This window comes from Adiantum capillus-veneris, chromosome 8 (assembly GCF_014529385.1).
Source record: "Adiantum capillus-veneris isolate H3 chromosome 8, ASM1452938v2, whole genome shotgun sequence".
NCBI lineage: Eukaryota > Viridiplantae > Streptophyta > Polypodiopsida > Polypodiales > Pteridaceae > Adiantum > Adiantum capillus-veneris.
In genome coordinates, this window is record NC_140938.1 from 151867410 (window position 1) to 151892647 (window position 25238).

The 25238-nt window shown below is 45.2% G+C and overlaps 1 protein-coding gene across 2 annotated transcripts in view; it reads left to right on the forward strand.

Annotated features, from left to right (window-relative positions):
- The window catches only part of LOC147453170 (uncharacterized), a 127071-nt gene that overhangs the window by 94049 nt on the left and 7784 nt on the right, over nt 1-25238 (forward strand). For both annotated transcript variants that reach the window (XM_086518648.1, XM_086518647.1), the window contains exons 12-16: nt 2526-2600; nt 2779-2829; nt 12759-12836; nt 13108-13242; nt 13407-13514. In XM_086518648.1, coding sequence (XP_086374774.1) covers nt 2526-2600; nt 2779-2829; nt 12759-12836; nt 13108-13242; nt 13407-13514 — 447 coding nt within the window. The remainder of the gene's footprint in view (nt 1-2525; nt 2601-2778; nt 2830-12758; nt 12837-13107; nt 13243-13406; nt 13515-25238) is intronic.

The window sequence follows — 25238 nt, forward strand, 5'->3', positions numbered from 1 at the left end:
GTGAACTAAGCAGCTAGCTGGGATAGCTAGATCACAAGAGATCCAACATCGGTCGCTCAGCACTGGCGGGTCTCATCAATCTCCTCCATGGTCAGTAGTCTGGCTGGGCGTCGTGCATGTCTGGCCAAAGTGATCCGAATCCTCTGATGTAGCCTCCGTCGATGATGTGTAGTCCTCCGCAGTCGTGGGCGTCTGAATCTCCTCATCTCGCTCGCTCGGTCGATCAGTGTGCCTCTGGTGTGAGGCGACGAGCTCTGCTGTGGTAGTAGCTCCTCCGGGTGTCCGGTGGCAGCTCTAAAGAAGTCTGTGATCTGTCTCTGAGACTGGCTAGCCTCTCCTCTAATCAAGCTCTCTCTGTGTCTGTGCAGCTCGAGCAAAAAAAGAGCCAAAACAAAGCCAGGCATCTCTGATCCTCGTACCGCATGAGTCTGGAGAGTGGTCCAAAGCCCTCTTTGAACAAGCAATGGAAGCGGCCTCGTATCTCGTAGTAGACGGGGCAGTGGCATGTGTAGTGCAACTCTGTCTCAGGCTTGATGTCACGCCGGGGGCATGTCTTGGCCTCTACTGATACTCCGCTGTATCTCCCAGTCTCGATCTGCATCTGGTGTAAAGATGTGCGTATCCGGCCAATAGCACATCGTATCCCATGAGACAAGTGGGTGTCTATGTATTTGGGCCTCGTCACAAAACCGACCTCCGTAAGCTGGAGAAGATGCTCTCTGTAGAAAGCGATCTTCGTGCCCCGCTCCTGTGCTGGCTGTATCCATGTCCTCCTGGTGTCTGGTTGAGTCAGGTCCTGGCGGATGAGCCTGGTGATCTCGGACTGTGTAAGAGTCAGAGAGGGTGCATCGGGTGAGTACTGGAAGGGAGGCAATCTGTCTATGTTGAACCCATGCGCCTGAAACCATGATGTCATCTCCCCATACCAGCATGTTGTATCTCCCTGCATGGCTAAATGTCAAGAGGACTCACGTGCAAGGCGGGCATATCTCTCTCTGGGAAGTTCCCACATGCGGTGCATGAAGGAGAGAGCGGGCAACATACCATGTACCAAATAGAGTAGAAGAGAGCGGGCAACCCTGCTTCATCCCAATAGTTGAGTGAACGGGTGTGGATAGACCCTCTGAGGTGCGTACATGCCCCACTACTAATCTGTATACTGCCATGACCCCCCAAATGAGCTCTGTGGGTACTCCCATCTGCTGTAATCTACGCATCAATCTAGCTCTAGGTACTGTGTCAAATGCTTTGCGGAAATCCACAAAGCTACAATAGATCCGTCTCCCATGTGATCTGCCCTCCTCAATGATGGCTGTGAGTGCCAAGATGTGGTCAAGAGTAGAAAAACCCCTCCCGAACCCTGCCTGCCCGGCTAGGCGTATCCCCTCCTCTCTGCCCATCTACTCAGTTGCTGCTCAAGAGTAAATGCGTACAACCGTGCCAATGTGTGTCCAATCATGATAGTGCGATAATTCCCAGGCTCCATAGGGTCTCCCGACTTGAAGATAGGTACAATAGTAGATAGGCTCCAAGTATCAGGCAAGCTCTCACACATGGCACGTTTAAACATAATTGCTAGAAGCTCTGCTAGTAGATCTCTGGCATGTGTGAAATGCTCAGCCACTAAGCCATCATGATCATATGCTCTCCCACTCCTGATTTTGTCAATGGCCTTCCTCACCATCTCAGCGGTGAAAAAAGCACATGTGTGTGGGCATGGATCGGGGGGGTCGAGAAGGGGGGGCTGCTCAGGAACTGTGTACAGAGATGATACGTACTTGCCCCAGGACTCTATAGAAGTGATGGCAAGAAGGGGGGGGGGGGGGGGGGGGGGGGGGGGGGGGAAGTGCTCATGAAAGAGCCGCCATGCCTCACGTGAGTCCTGACTCAAGAATAGTTGGTATAGATCCTGCTCTAGGCGAGCCAAAAATGCCCTCTTCTTCCGCCGCACTAGGCGTCAGAAGTCAGTCTGTGACTGTCTGTGAGTGATGTCCCCCAAAAGCACCTCCCCCTGAAGTCTAGCTCTAGAGAGAGGTAGAGATGTGGAGAGAGAGAGAGAGAGAGAGAGAGAGAGAGAGAGAGAGAGAGAGAGAGAGAGAGAGAAATGAAATGATATATTAACGTCTACAAAAGGCCAAAATGACCTATGAGACCAACTGATTACAATGATGAGTCTAGTACCAAGTTTGGGTACAAACAAAGAAAACTACAAACAAAGAACTGATCTAGGAGTGCTACCGACTCCTATGGTATCATGCCACAATGGTACAGAATGGGGATAAGTGTCACCATGATATAATATGCAATAGCATGAGGCCTATCCTGATCGACACTTTGGGTGTCGTGCTAGAATCCTATGGATCCTCTGTCGCAATCTCCGTCGGTGCTGCGTGGCTCCCCTCCTCAGTCGCGGTCGTCGCGGTCGTCTCAATCTCCCCAACTCTAGAGAGAGAGAGAGAGAGAGAGAGAGAGAGAGAGAGAGAGAGAGAGAGAGAGAGAGAGAGAGAGTTCTATGGTTTGAGCAGGGTGTTCTTTCAGCAGTGGTCTTGTCAACTATCCCTTTGATTAGGCCATTTCAATGGCAAAGTCTCATGTTACCTGTAAGCAAGCTATCCTTTCCTCGCTTTATGTGACCAAATTTGAATTTGTCGTATGAAATCTTGTTTGATTGGATGTTGAAGCTTCATTGTTAAGTACAACTTACTTTCTACATGTAATTTTAAATTCTGTTTGTGTCTAATCAATTTGTTTATATTGCTATATATTGTGTGGATGTAGATTCTTCCCAACCAAATGCTAGATTTTTTGGATGCACCAGTTCCATATGTGGTATGTTTTCTCCATTATTATGTTCATTTTAGCTTTTTCTAATTTTCAATGCTATATATTCTGTTCATATAGTATGTGATGAGACTTAACCCCTTGGACATGCAAATAGACAAAAGGAGCAGTATAGTCCATGTCTTTTGCACGTCATAGCGTGCGATGGCCACAAAAAAACAACACAACTAGTCAAGAAGATATTTGCTATACTTTATATGATTGGGTGCCTTGTTTTTTCTTGTCAAACCCTGGTTGGAAGTGATATAACTAGTGCAAGGCAATGATTGAGAATGACAAATCATAAGATGACATCTTTGCTCAACTCCTCATGAAACTGATATGGCGTGGGTGACTAATGTATATGGTGTTTAAGTCTAAATACCAAGCAAGGTTGGATGTGCTTGTGTTCAAAACTCAAGCCCTTGATGCTCAATCACATATGTGGTATGTTGCACTTGGGCTGCCTAGTAGTGCAGGTGTATACTCGTCCATCATAGATGTGTGTGTATATACGTCTTTACCAGCCCACCAAAATTTCTCACAACAGCCCTCTTTATGTAGGAGTTGGAGAGACTAGAGTTAACCTTTGCCAGAGCAGCACTGGGAAAGAAGGGAAAGGGAGAGAACTTTATTGTACGAAACCAAACCAAGCTACTTCCACCCATCAGTCCTACCGAGAGAATAGAAAACAAAGGAGCAGGCAAGTTTATGTAAGTAGATACTTTTTCGGTGCCACATGCAAGGACTCTTGTGTGCACAACAATAACAAAGATTAGACTAAACATGCATAGCATAGAGAAAAGCCATAAACAAGAAAGATGAATGACGAAGGCCTCTGGTAGTGCGGAAGGAACAAAACACACACAGGCAAAGGTCGCGCATTCTGGGATCATGAAAAGAAGGAAAGGGGGGCTTACTCAGTCACCCCTCATGGGCTAGTGTTGTTAGTTTTAGCTATAGCCTTAGTTCTTATTTTGTCATAATGCTTTTCTTATTTCTGGGATGACAAAGGAAATTCAGTTATTGAGTCTGGTTTAGTGCCCGCTACACAAGGAAAGCCACCACTCTCTCCATAAGAAATCAACAGCATTGTGAATGGAAGTGTTATGGTTATGACTTTTTAGCATAAACATGGGTATTGTGGCTAATTGTATTCTGCCTTAGGATTTCTATGAGAAGAAGCGCTGCAACAAAAGCCAATGTGGATTAGGATATGAATGTTCGACATGAACTATGCGATTGTAGATTGTTATCCGAAATCTGGTATGAACTAGGATATGTGTGGATGTATGCTTTTCGAATTTACTATCTTTACTCTTGCGGGGATGGTCATTAGCATGCCAGCATGGAGTCAATGTCTACCAAAAGAATTGGTTTTATGTCCATTTTGTAGCTGTAATTAGATGGTGATTACTCTTCTTCTTTTACACATAGAGGGGGGGGGGGGGGGGGTGGGACGCCACAAAGTATGGCCGAACTGGAAGAGACAAGAGTAGAAGCCGAATCAGAGCAGAACTTGACACCTGAATCTAAGCAGAGAATAGGACGCCCAAATCTGTGCGTAGCTGCTTGCAACTTGTGGTGCAAAATGCTGGCACTGACGTGGCTGGTGTACGGATGGCTGACGTGGCAGTATACAAACAAAGCTGATGTAGCAAATTTTGCGTTAGTTTTCCCTTTGGACGCCAGATAACAAAAGCAAACGACTTTTGCTGCTTTTGGGTATCACTTATTGAAAGCAGATGATCTTGGTTCTCTTAGCACTTTCTAAAGCTAACTTGTGATTTTCTAGTCGCTGTTATGCTTTTTGGATCTGCGCATAAAAGAGAGGCGAAGGTGCCCATAGCCAAGAGATTGGGACTTTGTGGATGACTCAAATGGTGAGTGGGCTCTCGGACAGTCGCAGCTTCAGCTTTTGGTCAACAAAAAAAAGAAATACTGCCAAGGGGCGCCTAATTGAGGGGCCAATGCTTCTAAGATTGGAACTCTTGTCACAAAGTGATGACCTGGCATGCCCAATTGAAAGAGGATTGATCGAGTGGACAAGAGAAACTGAATCCAAGCCTTAAAGCTGAAAAACGCTGATCTGCAATGCTCCCAACGCTGGCCAAAGGCTGATGAAAAACGCTGGCTCTTGCTTGAAGAAATGCCAGGTCTTCAATGGTTCTTGCTTGAGAGAGAGAGAGAGAGAGAGAGAGAGAGAGAGAGAGAGAGAGAGACGCCTGCTGCAAGTTCACTTGTCTGTGCATTTCCTGCTCTTTTGCCAGATAAGCCTAGCACTAGGTTTGCTTATATATTATCTTAGCAAAATTGCCCTACCTAGTTCCCAACAAAAGTCACATAAAAAAAATAAGTGAAAAATTTCAAAAATAGGGAAAATAGGTTCCGTGCATTGGAAAATGCTCCTGATGGATTCTGATGGTAATGCTGATGATCATGGTGTGTGCAACCAAAGGATATGCATCTACTCTAAGTGCCTGGGCATGCACGGTCTGCGAACAGACTCACAAAAGTGCCAGAACACTTCCTAAGCTAGACTGATTGGACTGACTGAACCCTTGTCTTGAAGTAGCTTGTCCACGTATGCATAGGGTTAGATGTGTCACGTGACATGAGCCTGGTAATCTCTGCCCTAGTGAGGGAGATGGAGGGTGCATCCAGAGAGTACTGAAATGGGGGTAGCCGGTCCATACTAAAGCCATGTAACTGAAACCAAGATGCCATCTCTGCATACCAACATGATCTATCTCCCTGCAATGCCAGCTGTCGACTCTAGTGCTAATCGAGCATATCTGTCTCTAGGGAGAGCCCAAGTGCTATGCATAAATGAAACTGATCGAGTGAGTGCCTCCACTACCAATGGAGGAGCAGCAAGCTCCGCTCTAACATTGTCATGTCGTAATGAGGCCTTGGCCCTAATCATCCGAGAAATCATAGACACCAAGGGCTTCTCCATACATCTCCATCCATCAGTACTGTAAGCTCTGCTATGATGATCAACTAAGGGGTCCCATATCTCCACTCCGTACAGCATGGCCGAAGTGACCAAAGTGTCAAAAAGCCAAAGCTTTGTCCGAGGTTCCTGGAACCGAATCTGCGAACATATCCTCTCAAGTCTCCCCAGTGCTGCATAGGCTCTGGTCAATTGCGTATCTGCTGCACGCCTCAGGGAAAATACTAGACCACTGAAAACCGCCCCAAGATAAGTGTATGTATCTGTATACTCCGGTCTCTCGGCCATATGTAAAAGTGGGCGCAGACCGCCTTACCCACTGCGCCGTGGTGTTAAACACCATTACCTTGGTCTTATCAAGGTTCAGAGACAATCCACTGTCCCGTGCAAATACATGCAATGCATCCAAATGATGCTGCATCCCCTCTGGAGAATCGGAGATCAACACAATATCATCAACATATAATAGCAACGGAATCCATGTCCCTGTTGTTTGTACATAATCTGAAAACTCATCTACTTGTATCCCAAAGAGAGTCGGAGATAGGGGACAACCCTGCTTCACCCCAATGGTGGAGTGAACCATGTCGGACATGCCCTGAGTAGTGCGTACCTGTCCTACCACTGCCTGTATAAAGCTAAGATCCCCCAGATCAGCTATGTGGGCATCCCCATGTCTTGCAATCTGCGTATGAGTCTCGCTCGTGGCACTGTATCAAGGCTTTGCGGAAAGCCACAAAGCTATATCCTCCTGCCATGGTGTCTACCCTCCTTAATAATGGCTCTGAGTGTCAAAATCTGGTCAAGAGTGGAGAAACCTCTCCTGAACTCTGCGTGGCCTGCTGCCCGTATGCCCTCTCTCTCTGCCCATCCAGTCAACTCATGCTCAAGATTTGATGCATATAGCCTAGCCAGGGTGTGACCAACCATGATGGTTTGGTAATTCCCGGAAGCATAGGATCTCTCGACTTGAAGATAGGCACAATAGTGGACATACTCCAAGTCTCAGGGGAACCCTCATACATGGCTCTATTAAACATCATAGCAAGAGGCTCTGCAAGCATATCTCTGGCATGGATAAAGTGCTCTGCTACCAGACCATCGTGATCCTGTGCTCTTCTGGTCTTCATCTTGTCAATGGCTTTCCTTACCCTCTCAGCAATAAAGAAAGTACATGTTTCTGGGCATGCCTCTGGAGGGTCAGGCAGTGGCTGCCCCGATGCTGTATAGAGAGATGTAGCATATCCCCGCCCCCCCCATGTCTCTGTGGAAGTGATGGCTGGCGGTGGAGAGTGCTCATTGAAAAGCCTCCATGCCTCACTAGAGTCCTGAGAGAGAGCACACGCGACACTTCCACCCCAGAGAGTACTGGCCCCATACCTTGGCGCCCCTTTCGGTATTTCTTTATATTACTTAAACTCAATTAATGCTAGTACTCGCGCTCTGCACCTTCATCCGGAAGAGTGCCACAGAATGAGCAGTTACATGAAAAGCTTGAAACTCAAAAGCATGTGGCCTAAAAGCTGGCGCTGAAAAATCAGCCAACGTAAATCACAGAAATCCGTACATGCTGTCACGTCAGCAAAGCAGAGGAGATTGCGGAAATCTGTACAGGCTGCCACGTCAGCACGACAACGTAGATTTCGGCCTATCGGTACAACTGCACTTCATCAACTTTTACGCTATCTCTGTGTGTGTGTGTGTGTGGGTCCAACTTTATTTATTCTTTGTGTCACTTGGGCCCCATCAGCGGGGTCACATAAGTTGGCGGAACTCTTCTTTATAAATAGGCCACTCGGCCAAACTTTGCAGGTTGGTGAAACTCTTTCTGGTACTTCTAGGGTTTAGGATTCTCGGCTGGGATCTGTAGGTTGGCTTCGTTCTTCAGTGGCTTGACACGTAGCAATTTGTGACAGCTCAAAAGATGAAAAACATCACTTGCAATGTCTCGAAACTCGGTTCTCGGAAATAAAGGTTTTTGGACATTTATGTCCCGGTCTCTTTCTACAAGCTGATAACCTTGGAGGACCAACATGAGTGTAACACCGTCGAATTGCCATCACCACTTAAGGAATACTATTTTTCTAAGCATGTCTCTACCATTCAAGAGCTCATGTGGTTACAGACTAATGAAGGGAAGATAGGAATTTACAATTGATGACCAACCGACAGCTACACAAAATCCTCAACCACAATGCACAATTTCTAACAACAAAAACGATGCTACCATTTGAATTTGCAACAGAACCATCACCTTGAACTAGGATGGCAAGACAATCGTTCTTCGAGTTTGACTTATAGAAACCAACCCCGAATGATTTTACTTTGCTTTATATTTAGAAACTTTCTGGAACATTGTTTGAGAATATTGTTTTAAAATTACTTGGAATAGATTATATCTATTTTGAACTTGTTTTGGTGATGATTGAATTTGTTATAGTTGCAATGCTGGTTTCAATGTTGTTTGATAACCTATGAACGACGTAGACTACGGTTTGGGGAGCGCTTAGTTGTACTTAGTATAAGACAGAGGGGAGACAGACCTGCAAATAACCACCCAACCTTTCTATGTATAGGCCCTTGGCTCTCTGGCTCTTGGCTAATTATAGACCCCTATACTGCAAGTGTGTGCCCTTGGCTCTTTGGCTCTTAGCTAATTATAGACCCCTATACTGCAAGTGTGTCTGGCACTTTGCGAGGGTAGTGCACTCCTAATCTTACCCTTGGCATGACATCACTCCCCCCTTGGAGAAGCGTTTTCTTCCTTTAACTTCTCAAGAACAGTAACGCACTCCAGAGTGGCACCTCTCAGAGGTCCAGCTGTTCATGTGATCAGTACACATTTCAGTAGAAGGTTCAATAAAACTAAGAGAGACATTTTGATTTTCCACATTGTTGTCCCTGTGCAACTGTTGTTGCTGTAACCGACTTAAATCCAACATAGTATGTATACTCTATTTATAACTCACTTGAGTATTGTAAATGACAAGGAGTCAGACTTTCTGTTGGTACTGGATCATTCGGGAATACCTCTTCTCAACCTTTCATACAAGCGACCTGCTCACATAACTCATGAACCTGTATTAAGTCCTTGACTTGTTGTGATTTCTATCCGTAGACAGCCGCACCAGAATTGATGATCAAGGTTGAAAATATGACATAAACATGCAGGGACTAAACCTAGTCGCAACATGCTTTGCATTATGATAAACAAACTCCAAACCAGAAAGATAATCTTTTCATTTGGGTTGTTTCTTGCTAAGGTATGCTCATAGCGTATTCGTAGATTAATACTTACCAATTGCCCATCCGTCTCTGGAAGAGTTGCAGTACTGTAGTGAGTTGTGTCGCCCCATCCGTTTACTAGTCATCACCTCTAAACAACACAAGCTGTGGTCGAGAAGTGTTGAGTTGTAGATGGAAACCTCTCAATGATGTAGGCTATGGTCTTGGGAGCATTTGATTATATATGGATTCTAGAACCCTCTGAACAACGTAGACTTTGGTCTAGGGAACGTTTGGTTGTATCTGGATGTCTTTATGTTATGTGATTTACACATGTGAATCTGTGTCATTTGTAAAGCATTTTGTGAAGCATTTGAACCTGGTGCATCAATAGTTCCAATTTGGATAAGATTGCTTGGGTATGTGGTCTTAGTCCATCGAGACACCCCTTGAAAGGATCAACGTGATTTGGGTGTGATGGCTAATATTGCTAGCCAGAATATCAGGAGCTCCGATGTGGATGAGATGATTGGATCAAATACGATTGTGGAATTGTATGGTGTAATGCATGCTAGAGAATGTGCTATTTGGTAATGATGGTCATTGGCCTGTATGCATAAAGATGATGTCTTTTAAAGAATCTTATTGAGTTTTGCAAGTGCAATTGTTGGCGATTGCTCTTCTTTCAACAAGGGGTACATCACAAAGTGATGATGTGGCAGTTTCATTGAAGAGGACCTGTTTAAAGTGCCGAAAGTGGCTGGACCAGTGAGGAATCAACTAAGCCCTAAAAATATGATGACATGGCAGTTGCACGGATGGCCTGGAAATCATGCCGCAAAACACGGAACTGTACGGACATGCCGAAAATCGTAGAAGTAGCCCTAGGGTTGTCAGCTTTTCATATCTGATGCTTTTGGGACTTGGTGTCTTTAAATATGAGTTTTGGGGGCACTCTCTGGCATTCTAGCGTGTGGAGAAGTAGAGATTGAGCTATGTGGTAGTTGTACCTTTGTTTGAGCAACACAAAAGAAATATTGAAAGGAGTGTTTCTTGGAGTGGAACTCCACCACTCCGTGTCTATCGTGTGGATTTTCGTGTGTGTGTGTGTGTGTGTAGAAGAAACAGAGGAGATTCTTATACTTGAGTGGGTCCTAGCACACAAGGAAAAAAAAGTGAAGGGTGCGCTTGTCCGCAAGTATTTGGTCAAGTTTAGGAAGAGAATGGATGTATTATCCACAGAAGAATAGAGTCAACCAACTTCTCTATGAGATTTTGGGGGTGCTGACAAGCTGATAGTACTTTGTTGAGCGACTTTATGATATGTACATAAACATTTGCCATAAGTTGTAGGCTTGTGGTTGGAATTCTTAAAGAATTGAATGAACCACACACTCTTTGATTTGTTGTTTTTGCGTGAGTATGTGTTAAAGATGAACTGATTGCAGCATTTTATCTTGTTGATATAAATTTTGAGTGATGACATTCAGTGCGTCAAGACATCTGTAAATGCTGAGTGCGATCTGGATGTGATGGCTAACTAACTCGTAATGATCACGGTTCATGTCTAAGATCTCGACAGGGAGAGAGATGTGAATGTGATTTTGAGTGTTTGGTGGCTTCTGTCTTTGTGCCAATGCATGGTTTGAACTGCTCAAATGCATGTAAGCATAGAGTCAGTGTCTACTGAGCTATTCTTTGTTTGTTGTCTGGTTTGCAAGTGTAATCGAGAGTGATGACTCTTCTTTTGGGAGGCTTCTTAAAAAACTCATCTTTAAGACAAAATTTAGAGTCTGCCTCTCCATTTTGAAGCAGGTCAATCATAGTATCAAAATCGAATCTGTAGCATACTGCTCTTGTATATCCTCAAATTGATGGTGAAAAGATTGGTAATTGCTGCAATTTGTGGTTTGCATAATAAAGCATTAGCAACTACATTCTTCTTCTTGTATATATGCACAATCTGGAAGTGGAAGAAAGATAAAGAATTCGCTCACGTCATCTACTTACTTGACCACTTACTCCGAGTTAAGAAATACTTCACACTTCGATGATCAGGGTGTACAGTTAAGTCAGCACCTAGCAAGTATTGCTTTCAAGAACTGAAAGCATGGATGGAACTAGAGTTCCTTCTCGTAAAATTGAGCTACCCTCTTAGCCTTAGTTAGCAACCTGCTCTCGTTGGCTACAGCTTGTGCATCCTGTTACAAAGCTAGTTCCAGACTGCTAAGACAAGCATCACAATGCACGTCAAAAGGTCAGTGCAAATTTGGTAGTACCAAAACTGCCCTGTGGTAATCTTTGTCTCAAAAATTGTGATGTCTGTCCCCAAGTGAAAATAACTTTTTTTGTAAGCTCATGCAACAGAGCTGCAATCTAAGCAAATAACCTTGGTGCCGATAATAGGAACAGGATACCAAGATTCCTGGCATTTTGGAGATTCCTCAAAGGTGACCAATCCCTAATGGATACCTCCATACACACCCTTTGGAGAGATGATATGACCAAGAAACTGAATCTTCCTCATTAAGAATTCTCTCTTGTTACAACCAACCTATTGCTCTAAGTGCCTGGATCACCCAAGTCAAATGTTCAATGCTTGGCCTCTATTTGAAAAGACAATTTTGTAGCCGAGGCAAGTGCTCACAAACCTCTTGAACCCTCTGGAAATCCTGTCCATCATCTTGTCAAAAGTTGCAACAGCGTTGGTAAGGTCTCTCTATGTTAGTAAGAACCGATCTATGCTCTATATTGGCACCCTATGGCCATAGGGTCCCCCCTATGCTAGTAAAATTTGTGTAAGCCAAAAGTGGTCTGGAGGGCAATCTTATCTTCCCAAAGTGCAATCTGAACATGCTGATAGCCACTTTTGAGGTCTACCGGACTAAAGAAAGTATATTACAGGAATGTCCTATATCCAAGGAAGAGGAATCTGTTTTTGTTGGTTGTCTTGTTAAGTGCTCTTTAGTCAATACACATACTCCATGACCCATCCTTCTTCTGCACAAGAAATACTCCAGAGCCAAAAGGTGAAGAACTGGGTTCATTGAGTCCCTTGGCCAATAGGTCATTGACTTGACTCATAATCTCTTTTTTGTGTGTTGCACTAACTCTTTAAGGGGTTTGATTAAGTGGAGCTTGTGTGTAACAAGGTCAATAGTCAGATCCTCAAGCTGGTTAGGAGGAAGTTCACTTGGTACAGAGGGAAGGGGGGGGGGGGGGGGGGGGGGGGGGGTTGGCATGCTATGAATGTTTAGAAGGGTTAATGTAATTTGTGGTAAGTAAAGAGGTTCATAGGGAGGGGAATATAGGTTTAAAGGAGATGGGGGACATGTAGAGTGGAAGGGAATGGAAGTGAGCAGCAGTGGAAGTACAAGGGGACATAGTTTTTCCATAGGGAAAGCGCATACGGGTATTGGAAGTGAGCAATTGCTTGAAAAAGTCGCAAACCACATTTGGCTAGCCATTCATTAAGGTTAAAAATAGGTTCTATCAATTTATCATATAGATGCAGCGTGGTAAGTATGTTTGATCATATGATATGCATATCATACCCTAAATTTCATACAAGTATAAAAGTATGATAAATTTACCATATGAGTATTAAAAAAACTATGCCCTGGTACAACTGTGTGCTGGGTGAAAGTATCGGGGCAGATCTCTGCTGGAGTGAAATGGTGAGGGGCTTATAAGAATCTATATATGCGAGTCATATGATTTTTTTCAATGTATTTACCGAAATGACTTCTGTTTGCAGGTTGGTGTACTACAGAAATCCTCGACTTTACGTTCAAAGTCATCAAGTGTCGTGGTCTTCAACGTACAGAGGGACAAGGTTTGTTACTACTTATGTACTTTTAATTTTCTTAGCGGGTTTTATTTGCAACAATTTGGTATAGCAAACATGGTACTCTCATCAAATCTTCAGTGTACCCTTCACATGTTTTTCAAAGTTTTACAAAATTATTGTGGATAATATGGGTAAGCCTTGAGGGCCATTTGAGAACTGCGGGAAGTAAACATCAATTTTGTGAGTGGGCTTCATTGGCTTCAACTGAGGTAAATGTGCAGTATGTTGTAACATTTGGATTCCTTGGTTTTATTAGGTATCGATGCCATCTACACCTTCTTTGCCCCATCGAAGAGAACTCAGTTCAGCTTTGGAGCCATTTTATGCAAGACTTGCTGCTGAAGGCGAGTACGCCAGGAGGCACCCTGTGCATGTGTACAATGATGCCCAGGTATTTGCAAAATTTCTTTTGTTTTATTGTAAGTATTGTATACAGTGAAGGCGGGACCATCCTGTGTTTGCCTTACAAGTTAGAGGTCTCCTTGTTTTCTAGACGACACGTATTGTGCTAAGCAGCAGTGACCGTTATTGATCATGTCATGGGTTCTGATGCAGTCTCAGGCTGCTGAGAGCTTCCTAGCTGTCCTCAGAAGTTACCTGGAGTCATTATGCAGAAACTTGCGTTCACACACCATCACAAATGTTCAGTCAAATAATGACAAAGTAAGTGACCTTTGGCTTTTGATGGGAGCGTTTTGTAATCCTTTTCCTGCACTTGTCGATACATAGATATAGTGATGTATCAGTAATGGGTATGCTAAAATGCTACCAAAATTTCAAAGAACAGCCCTTTCCTGTCTCTTGTTTACTTGCATTATCTATAGTATATCAATAAAAGGCTGCATGATATTTACAGAGATTGTTGGGTCATCAGCAAGGCCCCTGACTAGCGCGAGGCAGCGTATGGCACACATATGCCAATGCACCCAGACTCAGAGGCTCATTTAGCAGTTTGTAAGTGCAATAAAGCCTACTGGACACACCAACGAGGCCATGGAGCATAGGAAGATGAAAGCCACGTTTGGGCATAGCGGTGCTCTTCAGACAAGATAAAAATGAGCATGGCCTGAGACCCAAGGCTAGAGCTGATTACAGCTGTTATCAGACAGTGATATACATTCCTCTATGCTACTTTTCTTCCAAGAGGATTGAGATTTTCAATGCACCAGAGGGTGGGGAGGGGAAAGCATAGGGGGAGGGGACTGGGCTGCTGCAAGAGTTGTATGATACAATATTCCGGAAGTCCTGCTCATGGGAGACTTCAAAACTTGGACACAAAGTGGACCTTGCGGTATGATTTTGAGCACCTTGAGGTGATGCACACAATAGAAGAATTGGAGGCTGGCAGGTTGTTTATTGGCTGACACTTGGGCAGAAAACAGCAGATATGGCCAGCATCTACTTGAGCTTGTGGCCCGACACCATATAACGGGATGAGCCAATGGCCTTGCTATAGAGCATTGAATGTTCCCTCTTGAAAGGGTTAGGAGTACAGTAGACTAGATCATGGGGCTGTAGACTGCCCAAATCGTGACATCTTTTACTATACCCTGGTCCCCCTCACCCCATTGTGCTGGTTACCCATAGAGCCTTTGCACCTAGCAAGTATTGTAACTGTCTTGGCATTGACAAGGTGGTAATCCCACAGCAACACATGAACAGAACTGACAAACTTTTAACGCTTGAATTTGAAAGAAAAACACTAAATAGTCACAATAGGGAGTGTTAAATGCATACTTCTTTTTGCATAGTCCACTCCTAGATGCATACTTCTTTTTGTATTAGTCAATCACAGAGTACAGTTGCCGGGGAGTCACTGTGCAACATGTACTTCCAAGCTGATCTGACAAAAGTGACCCCCTAGCTCGCTTAAAAAGGCCCCTTGCCCAAAAGCAACCAGGTGGTGGAGTTGACGACACAAAAATAGCAGGTGGCTGATTTTGCAATCCAAAAATTAGCGAAGTGGTGAGGTCCAAAAATAGCAATAAGTGGCCACACGAGCACTTCATGCATGGCAGTTGGACACACAGACAGTGCTTGCATGGAAAGTGGACACAAAGGCAATGCATCCATGGAAAATGGACATACAGGCATTCCCACCATAGCAAGAGCAAACAAATGGCACAAATATTCAAAGGGCTGCAAAAGCCAGTTGTAGAGGACACTTCGCACCATTTCCTGGAGCCATCTCTCTCTCTCTCTCTCTCTCTCTCTACTAGCAAAGCTTCTAGCAGTTATGTTTAACCGTGCCATGTCTGAGAGCTTGCCTGATACTTGAAGCCTATCTACTATTGTACCTATCTTCAAGTCGGGAGACCCTATGGAGCCTGGGAATTATCGCACTATCATGATTGGACACACATTGGCACGGTTGTACGCATCTATTGTGGAGCAGCAACTGAGTAGATGGGCGGAGCGGGAGGGGATACGTGCAGCCGGGCAGGCAGGGTTCAGGAGGGGTTTTTCTACTCTTGACCATATCTTGACACTCAGAGCCATCATTGAGGAGGGCAGGTTGCATGGGAGACGGATCTATTGTAGCTTTGTGGATTTCCGCAAAGCATTTGACACAGTACCGGGAGCTAGATTGATGTGCAGATTACAGCAGATGGGAGTACCTATAGAGCTCATTTGGGCGGTCATGGCATTATACAGGTCAGTAGTGGGGCATGTACGCACCTCAGAGGGTCTATCCACACCGGTTCACTCAACTATTGGGGTAAAGCAGGGCTGCCCGCTCTCTCCTACTCTATTTGGTATGTATGTGGATGAGGTTTCTGACTACATTGAGAGGGATGGTAATAGAGGTGCACAGCTGGCAGGGACATGGATTCCACTATTGTTATATGCTGATGATATTGTGTTGATCTCTGACTCTCCGGAGGGGATGCAACGTCACTTGGATGCTTTGCATAGGTTTGCCCAGGAAAGTGGTTTGTCCGTCAACCTTGGTAAAACCAAGGTCATGGTATTTAATACCACCCCACAGTGGATCAGGAGGTCAGCGCCCGCATTCACATACGGCCAGGAGACAGTGGAGTATATAGATGCCTACACTTACCTTGGAGTGGTTTATAGTGGGCCAGCATTTTCATTGAGGAGGGCAACAGAGACTAGATTGACCAGAGCCCAGGCAACATTGGGTAGATTGGAAAGGATGTGTTCACAGGTTCAGTTTTAGGAGCCTCGGACAAAGCTCTAGCTCTTTGACACTTCGGTGGCTTCTGCATTGCTTTATGGAGCTGAGATTTGGTGACCTTCATTGGATCATCACGGGAGGACATGCTGCACCGATGGATCGGGGGACATGGAGAAGCCTCTGGTCTCTATGATCTCGCAGCTCATTAGGCTTCAGTACCACGTGCTATTGTCCGGGCGAAGCTAGCTGCCCCCCCACTAGTGGCTGAGGCACTCATCAGATTTGTCTCCTTCATACACCGCATTTGGGAACTTCCCAGAGACAGATATGCCTGCCTTGCATTTGAGTCCTCTCGATAGTTAGCCATGCAGGGAGATACAACATGCTGGTATGGGGAGATGACATCATGGTTTCAGGCACATGGTTTAGCATAGACAGATTGCCTCCCTTCCAGTACTCACTGGATGCACCCTCTCTGACTCTTACACAATCCGAGATCACCAGGCTCATCCGCCACGACCTGACAGAACTAGACACCAGGAGGACATGGATACAGCCAGCACAGGAGCTGGGCACGAAGATGGATTTCTACAGAGAGCATCGTCTCCAGCTTACGGAGGACGGTTTTGTGACGAGGCCCAGATACATGGACACCCACTTGTCTCATGGGATACGATGTGCTATTGGCTAGATACGCACATCTTCACACCAGCTGTGGATTGAGACTGGGAGATACAACGGAGTACCAGCAGAGGCCAGGATATGCCCCCTGTGTGACATCGAGCCTGAGACAGAGTTGCACTACACATGCCACTGCCCCATCTGCTACGAGATATGAGGCCGCTTCCATTGCTTGTTTAGAGAGGGCTTTGGACCACTCTCCAGAGTCATGCAGTATGAGGATCAGAGATGCTTGGGTCTGTTTTTGCTCGAGCTGCGCAGACACAGAGAGAGCTTGATGAGAGGAGAGGCTAGCCAATCTTAGAGACAGATCACAGACTTTTTTAGAGCTGCCATTGGACACCCGGAGGAGCTACCACCACAGCAGAGCTCGTAGCCTCACACCAGAGGCACACTGATCGACCGAGCGACCGAGCTGGGGAGATCCAGACGCCCACAACTGCAGAGGACTACACAACATCGACGGAGGTTGCATCAGAGGATTCGGATCACTTTGGCCCGACACGCACGACGCCCGGTCAGTCTACTGACCATGGAGGAGATTGATGAGACCCGCCAGCCACCGATGCTGCCACCGATGCTGGATCTCTTGCGATCTAGCTATCCCAGCTAGCTGCTTAGCTCACACCTAGCAGTTTAGGATTCCATAGTATTTTATTTTGTCATTTTGTCATCTTGTTATTTTGACTTTGTATCAGATACACTCCATTGTAACTTGACCCCATTGTAACTTTCTGGTCTGATAGGTCACTTTGGCCTTTTGAAGACGTTAATATAACATTTCATTTCATTTCATTTCTCTCTCTCTCTCTCTCTCTCTCTCTCTCTCTCTCTCTCTCTCACAGCTGAATTTTAATATAATAAACAAATACTGTGAGGGACGCCTATTCAGGGGCCAATGCTGTGTAGGAGAGGAACTCCACCTCTCCATCTCTCCATTTTATTTAGTAAATTCCATCTCCTCTACAATATCTATGAGCTGAACTCTCTCTTCCTCTCGTATGTAACTCTATGAGCTGAGAGCTAGTTGTCTCTTTTCATTCTTCTGTGTGCTGAGTACTCTCTCTATTGCATTGAAAATCTCTGTTTTTGTTGGCATCCATCGCCTGGTGAGTATAACCAGCTGGTTATGGTGGTGCTTACCGGCTGTCATCTCTTTGTTGTGTCTGCAAGTGTAATAGAAGGCAATCACTCTTCTTTTAAGGGGACAGAATGTCACAAATGCACACTAAGCAAACTTTATTTGAGGAGCTTGAGTAGCTTCAGTTGCTTACATGGCGCATATTGGAGAGGAGCTCGCTGATCCATAAATAGCAAGTGGTGTCGGCAACTTAAAAATAGCGGGTGGTTGAGATAGTGATCTGCCAAGCTTCCCAAGCAACAAGGAGAATTCATGGGGTCACGAAGTGGGTGGAGAAGGCTCCCCTCTAGGCTTCTCAGTAGAAGCTATGGGAGACTCTCTGACCTGAAGCCATTCTAGAAGCGTTTGTCGCTTATCATGGAAAGTGCATTTGACTCCTTGATTACTTTATGCAGGGAACTGGAAGCATTAAAATTACAACAAGCTCTTCAAGAGGAGAGGTCCTACTCTCTTCAACAAGAGAAGTCCCCACATCAAGAAGCTTTGGACGATTGACCAGAGAGCTAGAAGAGCTCAAGGCTCACCAGGGTCTAAGTCTTGATGTCGCTCTCTAGAAGACGCCCGACTTTTGTGAGAAACCCGGACATGAAGACAAAGGCTGTTACTACTAGAAGGGATTGTGGCAGTTACAATAGATCCTCGCCCCTACTCTTCAACAAGGGTTGGTGCCTGCTTCCAACATGGTTTCCCCCTATGGCCAACCAAGTCACATGCCCCCTTTGCTGACTACCTTGCCTATGCAAGGGATACAAAGTCCTATTATCATGCTAACTCTCCCTTAGCCCCTCAGAGCTTCTACACATCGGCTACCACCTCCATACTAGAGCAATCCCTACGACCACCCGTGACCTCGCCCTCCATCTCGTTTATCCAAGCAACCAATTTTATGTTAAATATGTGGGGAATATGGACATTACCAAAGCAAATGTCCTCTTCCCAAAGGGTCTAGTCCTTGTCGGCATTGCCCAAAGGCCAAGGATTATTACGTGTCCAAAGCAGCGTGCCTCCACATCTTCGGGCCTAAGTCAGAGCTGGTCGGATTTCACATTTGTTGTAGCACAATTCCCTCAGCCACCACCTTCTACCCACATGGCTGCCCCTCAGAACAAGTCGAAACAAGTAGAGGAGCCCGTCGGTGTCCTACTAGAGCTCCAAGGGCAGCCCTTGCCCTTAGTCTTCCAATAGGTCAAACTCTTCCAACACCTGTCGTCTCGCTCTTGAATACACCTCTTCCAACTGCTGACAAGCCACCAACTCGTGCTTAGGGCGAACCAATTTCTCTACTCTCCGACATTGATGGGGCCTTCTTGAAAGCAGTAGACTCCTAGGCATAGTGGACGAAGTGCCACTACAGGTGCAAGATTTCACCTTCAGCTTGGATTTTGTTGTGGTGTGCCTTTCCCAGGTTGAGGGCGGTTTTCCTTAGCTCATTGGCAGACCGTGGCGGTGGCACACTAAGGTGCTACATGATTGGGGAAATGATGCAATGTGGAATCATACTCGTGGATCACCAATGAAACCAATTAGACTTGAAGGGGGGGTGGATCTAGCGGTGCAGCATAGTTTCTTTTTAGTAGAGACAACCCCCGGACTAGAATAGCCTCCTCCACATGACAGCTTAGAGGAAGACTTGCTTGAGTGGTTGGAAGCTACAATCTATGCCTTGTTATGTGGTCTCTATTCAGTCATTGCTTGAAGATACACCGTCTTGTAGTGTCCATGCAATAGGTGGCCCAAAACAAAGAGTAAGTTGATAGGAATTTCTTCATTTTCTCTTTATTAGCAAATTGTTATTGGTAAAGTATAAGCCGGTTTGTGTTCCTTGCTTAGTTACATTTTCACCTTCGATAGAACATGGTATCTTGTCGTGAATGGCATGTTCTATGTAGTCATGATGCGAGACTAGAGTTTGCACGTGAGGGGACTAGAGTTTGCACGTGAGGGGTCTTCGAACCATATGTAGGTAGTGACGAATTGGAACTATGCCACCTAGCCCAAAAACAAGTGTTGAGGTTATAGAGGCTAATAAGTTAGAATCTTCTACAGTGGAAGCCCTTGGGCTTGGTGAGCCTATGAAGGACCATAGTAGAGGAAAGAAATCTTCTCACATGAGTTCGCCCAGACCCCAACCTCCTCTGTGTCTTAACACTCGGATCAAAGCTAAGCCAACCTCTTTGTCTGATGGCTTGCCCTTGGACGAGTTTCCCTCAAGTTGGTTACAAGAAGCCTATGCTGACCTCAATAACGATCAAACACTAGCTCATGATGTATCCATGGTCCAAGAAGCGGCTTCCTCTTCAACTACAGAAACATCCTTAGCAGTACCCTCTCCTTACCTAGTGAAGGAAGTGAACCTTGACAACTCTGAAAACCGCAAGCCCATTTTGTTGGCCGCATGGCTGTGGGATCACCGTGTGCTACTCGACCAAGTAATTTCTTTTAGGCACTCTTTCAAGGATGTTTTCGTGTGGTCTTACTAGATTTGGAAGGGATGTCCTTTAGAGCTCGAGGTCCACACATTATCTCTGGTTAGTCGGGCTAAACAAATTAGATGCCGAGCGTTCAAGCTCAATCCAAAGTATGTAGAAGCTGTCAAACTTGAGCTAGAAAAGTGCAGGAAGTACGTGTCATCGTGCTCGTAAAACATTGAGAATGGTTGTCAACCATAGTGATAGCTCCGAAGAAGCAATCCAACATAATCTGCGTTTGTGTCGACTACCAAGCTCTCAACAAGGTAAGAATACTAGATGGCTTCCCGATCGGGGATCCATCTTGATGACCAAATCAAAACTGCTTTTGTGACACGACGTAGTTCCGCACCCAAACGCACTGGCCCCAAAGACTCGCCTTATTATTATGCTTCGCAAAGTACAATGCCCGAGGGTCCCTTCTCTTTGGCGATGCTCCCAAGCTAATCTGCCTAGAGAGGAGGCCATGGGCACACTTGTTAAGGCCCTTGGCCAAACTCAAAAGAAGTACATGAAAAGCTAATGTTCTAAAAGCTAGTTGCTACTGGCTCCAAAAGCAAGCGCCCCATGGGTTGTCCGTACACTGTTGCCACGTCATCATCTATCTGCAATTTACACCACCAATCGCAGGCCAGTCCGTATGCACTGCCATGTCAGTATCTCTGCACAACTCTGAGCCTTGGACTTTATTTTAAAGCAGTTTAAGCCCCCTTGCGTGGGTTCTGTAAGTTGGGAGGGTTAGGTTTTTAGGCCTACCCTTCTTTGGGCCACTTGACCAAAGCTTGTGAGTTGGAACAAGTTCTTCTGCTTCCTTCTAGGCTCCTCGGCCGAGTTCCGTCCTTTGGACCATGCCACGTCATCACTTTCTGACATACCTCCCTCTTAGGACAAAGTAGACACCAACTCTCAGCACCGACGTATTAGACCACACATATCAAGCACTTGCACGAAGACGACAGTCACTGAACATTCGCATCACATTTACATCACTATCCCCATTGAGATCTTAGATAAGAATCATGATCATCGTAACTTATTTAGCAATCACATCTAGACCACGCTGATCTTTTACGGATGTCTTGATCTACTAAATTTCGTTACTATCACATCGACATCACCCCTCCGACTAAGACAAAATGCTGCAGTCATTTCATCTTTCAAACGCTAACTCGAACAATACACTCGTGAGAGAGCACATGTAACAGATTCATTTTAGAAATTTCCATTTCAAAGTACTTCTTTACATAAAGTCATTCAACAGATTAGTGTCAGCCTGCCAATATCCTGAAATTTCAAGAGAAATCAGTGACTTTATTCCCGTCGACGTAATGTGTGACAAAGGAGCGGAGTAACTCCCCTCTTGTGCAGTCCCCACTACACCAGATTCAACCTTTTGATTCATCAGTAACTCTTGGAATAGTCGATGCTAAACCAAAAGCCTCAAGGTAAAGCTCTAGTATCTGAGGAGTATGTGCCAAGTCCTCCTCCTCCATCCTCTTGGCATCAAGAAACAGATAATTCCTAAAGTTGACCAAATATTATCGTGTTAGCTTAGTTTTACTTTCCTTTTCTTGTGAGCCATAAGCTGCTCGTTCTCTTCCACTTTTGGTTGATCTTCTAGCTCCCTGTCAAGTGGCAGTTCACCTTTGAAAGGTCTCAATACTCACATGAAATGTATTGTGAATCTTCCAACTATCTGTTAACTTCAGTCTAAAGGATACATCATTTTTTTTCCATGTATCTGGAAAGGTCCTTAGTATCGCATACTTAGCTTTGGAAAAAGCCTCTCCTTACCCTTCCGCTTCGTAATCGGGCTTTCTCAAACCTAAGTAGCACCCAATCAGCTTCTTGCAACTGCAAGTCACGTCGATGCTTGTCTACTGCCTTCTTATGTCGTGCTTGAGATTTTCCAAAGCATCCCATACCTTGGCAAAAATAGTGTCCAGATCCAATGTATACTGATCTGCTTCAAAAATCTTATCTTTGGTGTTCAGAATGGGTGGAACCTTTTTGACACCCTTGATAATGGTGCCTTCCTTATAGATGTGTGAACTGTGGTGTTGTAAGCAAACTTTACTAAGGGCAAAAAGTTGTCCCACAGACTCTTCTAATCAGAGATGTATAACTTTAACAAGTCTAAAACCACTGAATTGGCTATCTCTGACTGCCCATCTATGTGTGGATGAAACGAGGGCGAGAATTTAAGCCGTGCTCCTATATTTTCCCATATTGCTACCCAAAACAAACTTGTGAAGCGGGGATCTCTATCTGAAACTATGGATTCAGACATACGATGTAATCTGAAAATATGTGAGACAAATAGCTTAGTCAAATGTTCAACTTTTACTATTTTCTTTACTGGAGTAAAATGAGCCCGTTTCCTTGAAGCGGTCGATGGTTGTCCAGGTGCCATCATGCCCACTTTGAGTCTTTGAAAGATAAAAAATAAAGTCCATTGCTATACTCTTCCAAGGTGGGTTAGGAATGGCTAAAGGTTGTAGTAGACCAAGTCGCTTGTGTCCGTCAAACTTGTTTTTTTGACACACTAAACACTGCGAACAAACTCATCTGCATCCTTTTTGAGCCTCGGCCAATGGAAATACTTTCCAACACCTTTCAAGGTGCTCTCGATGCCTTTATGCCCAACAAAAGTGGATTATGGCACTTGGTCAAGACCTTATTCCCTATGTGACACACGTCATTGTCTTTTGCATTAATTACCCTTCCTTCAAAGCATACCTTGCAACTGTCTCCCCACTTTGTAACCGGTAAAAGATGTCTGTGCAATCTAGATCTGTGGCGTACAGATCAAGCATTTTGCGAAGTTCCGATGGTGTATGGTCGAAATAGCCGATATCTTCGGCTTTCGAGACAACGCGTCTACTACCAAGTTCTTCTTTCCTGTAACATGGACTATTTAAAAGTGAATCTGCGACAAAATGTTTGCCCATTTCGTTTGCTTATTCGAAAGTTGTTTCCGGGACAAGAAGTGTGAACATTGTAAAATTTGCTTTTAGTAGAAAATGTCGCCGCTGAGTAAGAGCATGGATGACTGCCAAAAGCTCCTTCTCGCAGATTTATGCAACTTGCTCCCGTTGGAGAACATTCTACGCCTTTCTGCATTAAGACCGCCCCCTAGGCTGCATCCACACGCATCACAGTAAACCTCGAATTGTTTCTACAAATATGGTAGAATAAACACAAGACTAGTTGTCAATTTTTTTGTAAGAGTCTTGAATACGGCAATTTCCGATGGTCCCCAAGCAAAGGGAACTCCTTTTTGAGTGTCAGTGTGTAGGGGAAAAGCAATCTTCGCAAACTTTCGAATGAACCACCATAGTACGAACATAAGCCCAAAAAACTACGAACGTCATGTACATTCTTCAAATTTTGCCAATCTCTGATAGTTTGGTGGGCCCATCTTGACACCCTTTGAAGAGACAGTGTATCCCAATAAGTGTATCTCTGGTAAGAAAACTCGCTCTTTTTCCTATTGATCACCAATCTATGTTGCCGTTGTGCCTAAAAATCCTATAATATGGTGTATGTGCTCTGCTTCACTCTTGGAGAATACGATGATGTCGTCAAAAAAGATGCCCACAAATAACTGGTACTCTTTAAAAATTGTGTCCATTATCTTGTTGAATGTTGCAGGAGCATTTGTGAGCCCAAAATTCGTCACCAAATACTTGTACAATCTAAAGGACGTCCTAAATGCGGTCTTGTATACATCTCCAAGAGCGATCCTGATATGATGATAGCCACGTTTCAACTCCAGTCTGCTAAAGCATGTAGAACCATGTAACTTGTCTAGTCTATCATCGATCCAGGGTATTGAAAACCTGTTTTTGATGGTGATTTTGTTGAGAGCTCTATACCGCTTGGTTTCATCTACCTGGATATAGGCTCCTTGGTAAACAAGAAGCCTAAGAACCAACCGTTCAAGAAGTGGACTTGAACGACAAGAACACAACACTGGATGAATAAGTATATCCCAGCGGCTGACTTTAGCTTAGTTCGCTACCACGCATGGGACAAGTGGGACGAGAGGCATTCGTGTCTGGCGTTGGAGCCCTATAAGACGGCGGCTTCGAACAAACTCATGGATACCTGCTGCAGCTCAATAGGAGCACTATAGTGAATAGGAAAGAAGAGAGAGTGCTGGCTCTCGCGAAAGTAGGTTGGCTCAAACTGGCTGATAGTTATATGTGCGGACATAGCATTTGCTCGCTGTGCTCCCAATTAGAGGGTCGTTCGCTTTTGCGTTTGCTGATGAACTGTTTGGCGGTTGATGATTCTAGGGGCGCTAGCTAAACCGATTCAACCTCACCTTCAACGCTATCGACCTGTCGTTGGACCCTGAAGAAAGAACCGTTATCCTCCTTGGTGGGGAGGCTCGCGGGATGTGGATGCCCTTCTGGGTACGCCATGATCCGTGAGGGATGGAATTGGCAGGGCACGTGCCTGTGGCGAAGTTCCTCGGTGAAGTTGTACCCCGGTACTTGGGTGCTGTGCATAGGCGGATGGGGAGATAATACTCCCCTTCGTATGCTGTTATTTTGAATCCGATCCCTTCCGAGGGAAATGACGTAATTCTCCCCAAGCGAAGCTAAATGAGCTACAAGAGCGCCCAAGTGCCTTTCCCTCCTAGGGGGGTCAACTTCACCTAAAAGGGGTTGGGAGGTGCAAAAGGGAGACACCACCAACCTCAGCGGACGCCACTTGTGAGCGACGCCCTTCCAAGCGGGTATGGCATTTCCTAGGGGAAAACCGTCGGGTTACAAGGGTAGTTTAGTGAGGTGAGCGATAATTTACCTGGAGGAGGCAACTCCAAAGGGAAGACCGAAGCAAGCTCCACAGTACCTGGGCCTCTGAACAAAGGTACTTGGTCGCTATCACGCCCATATCAATTTAGCAAAATGGGTCTCTCAAGGGCATGGGTCATGGCTCTAAGTGTG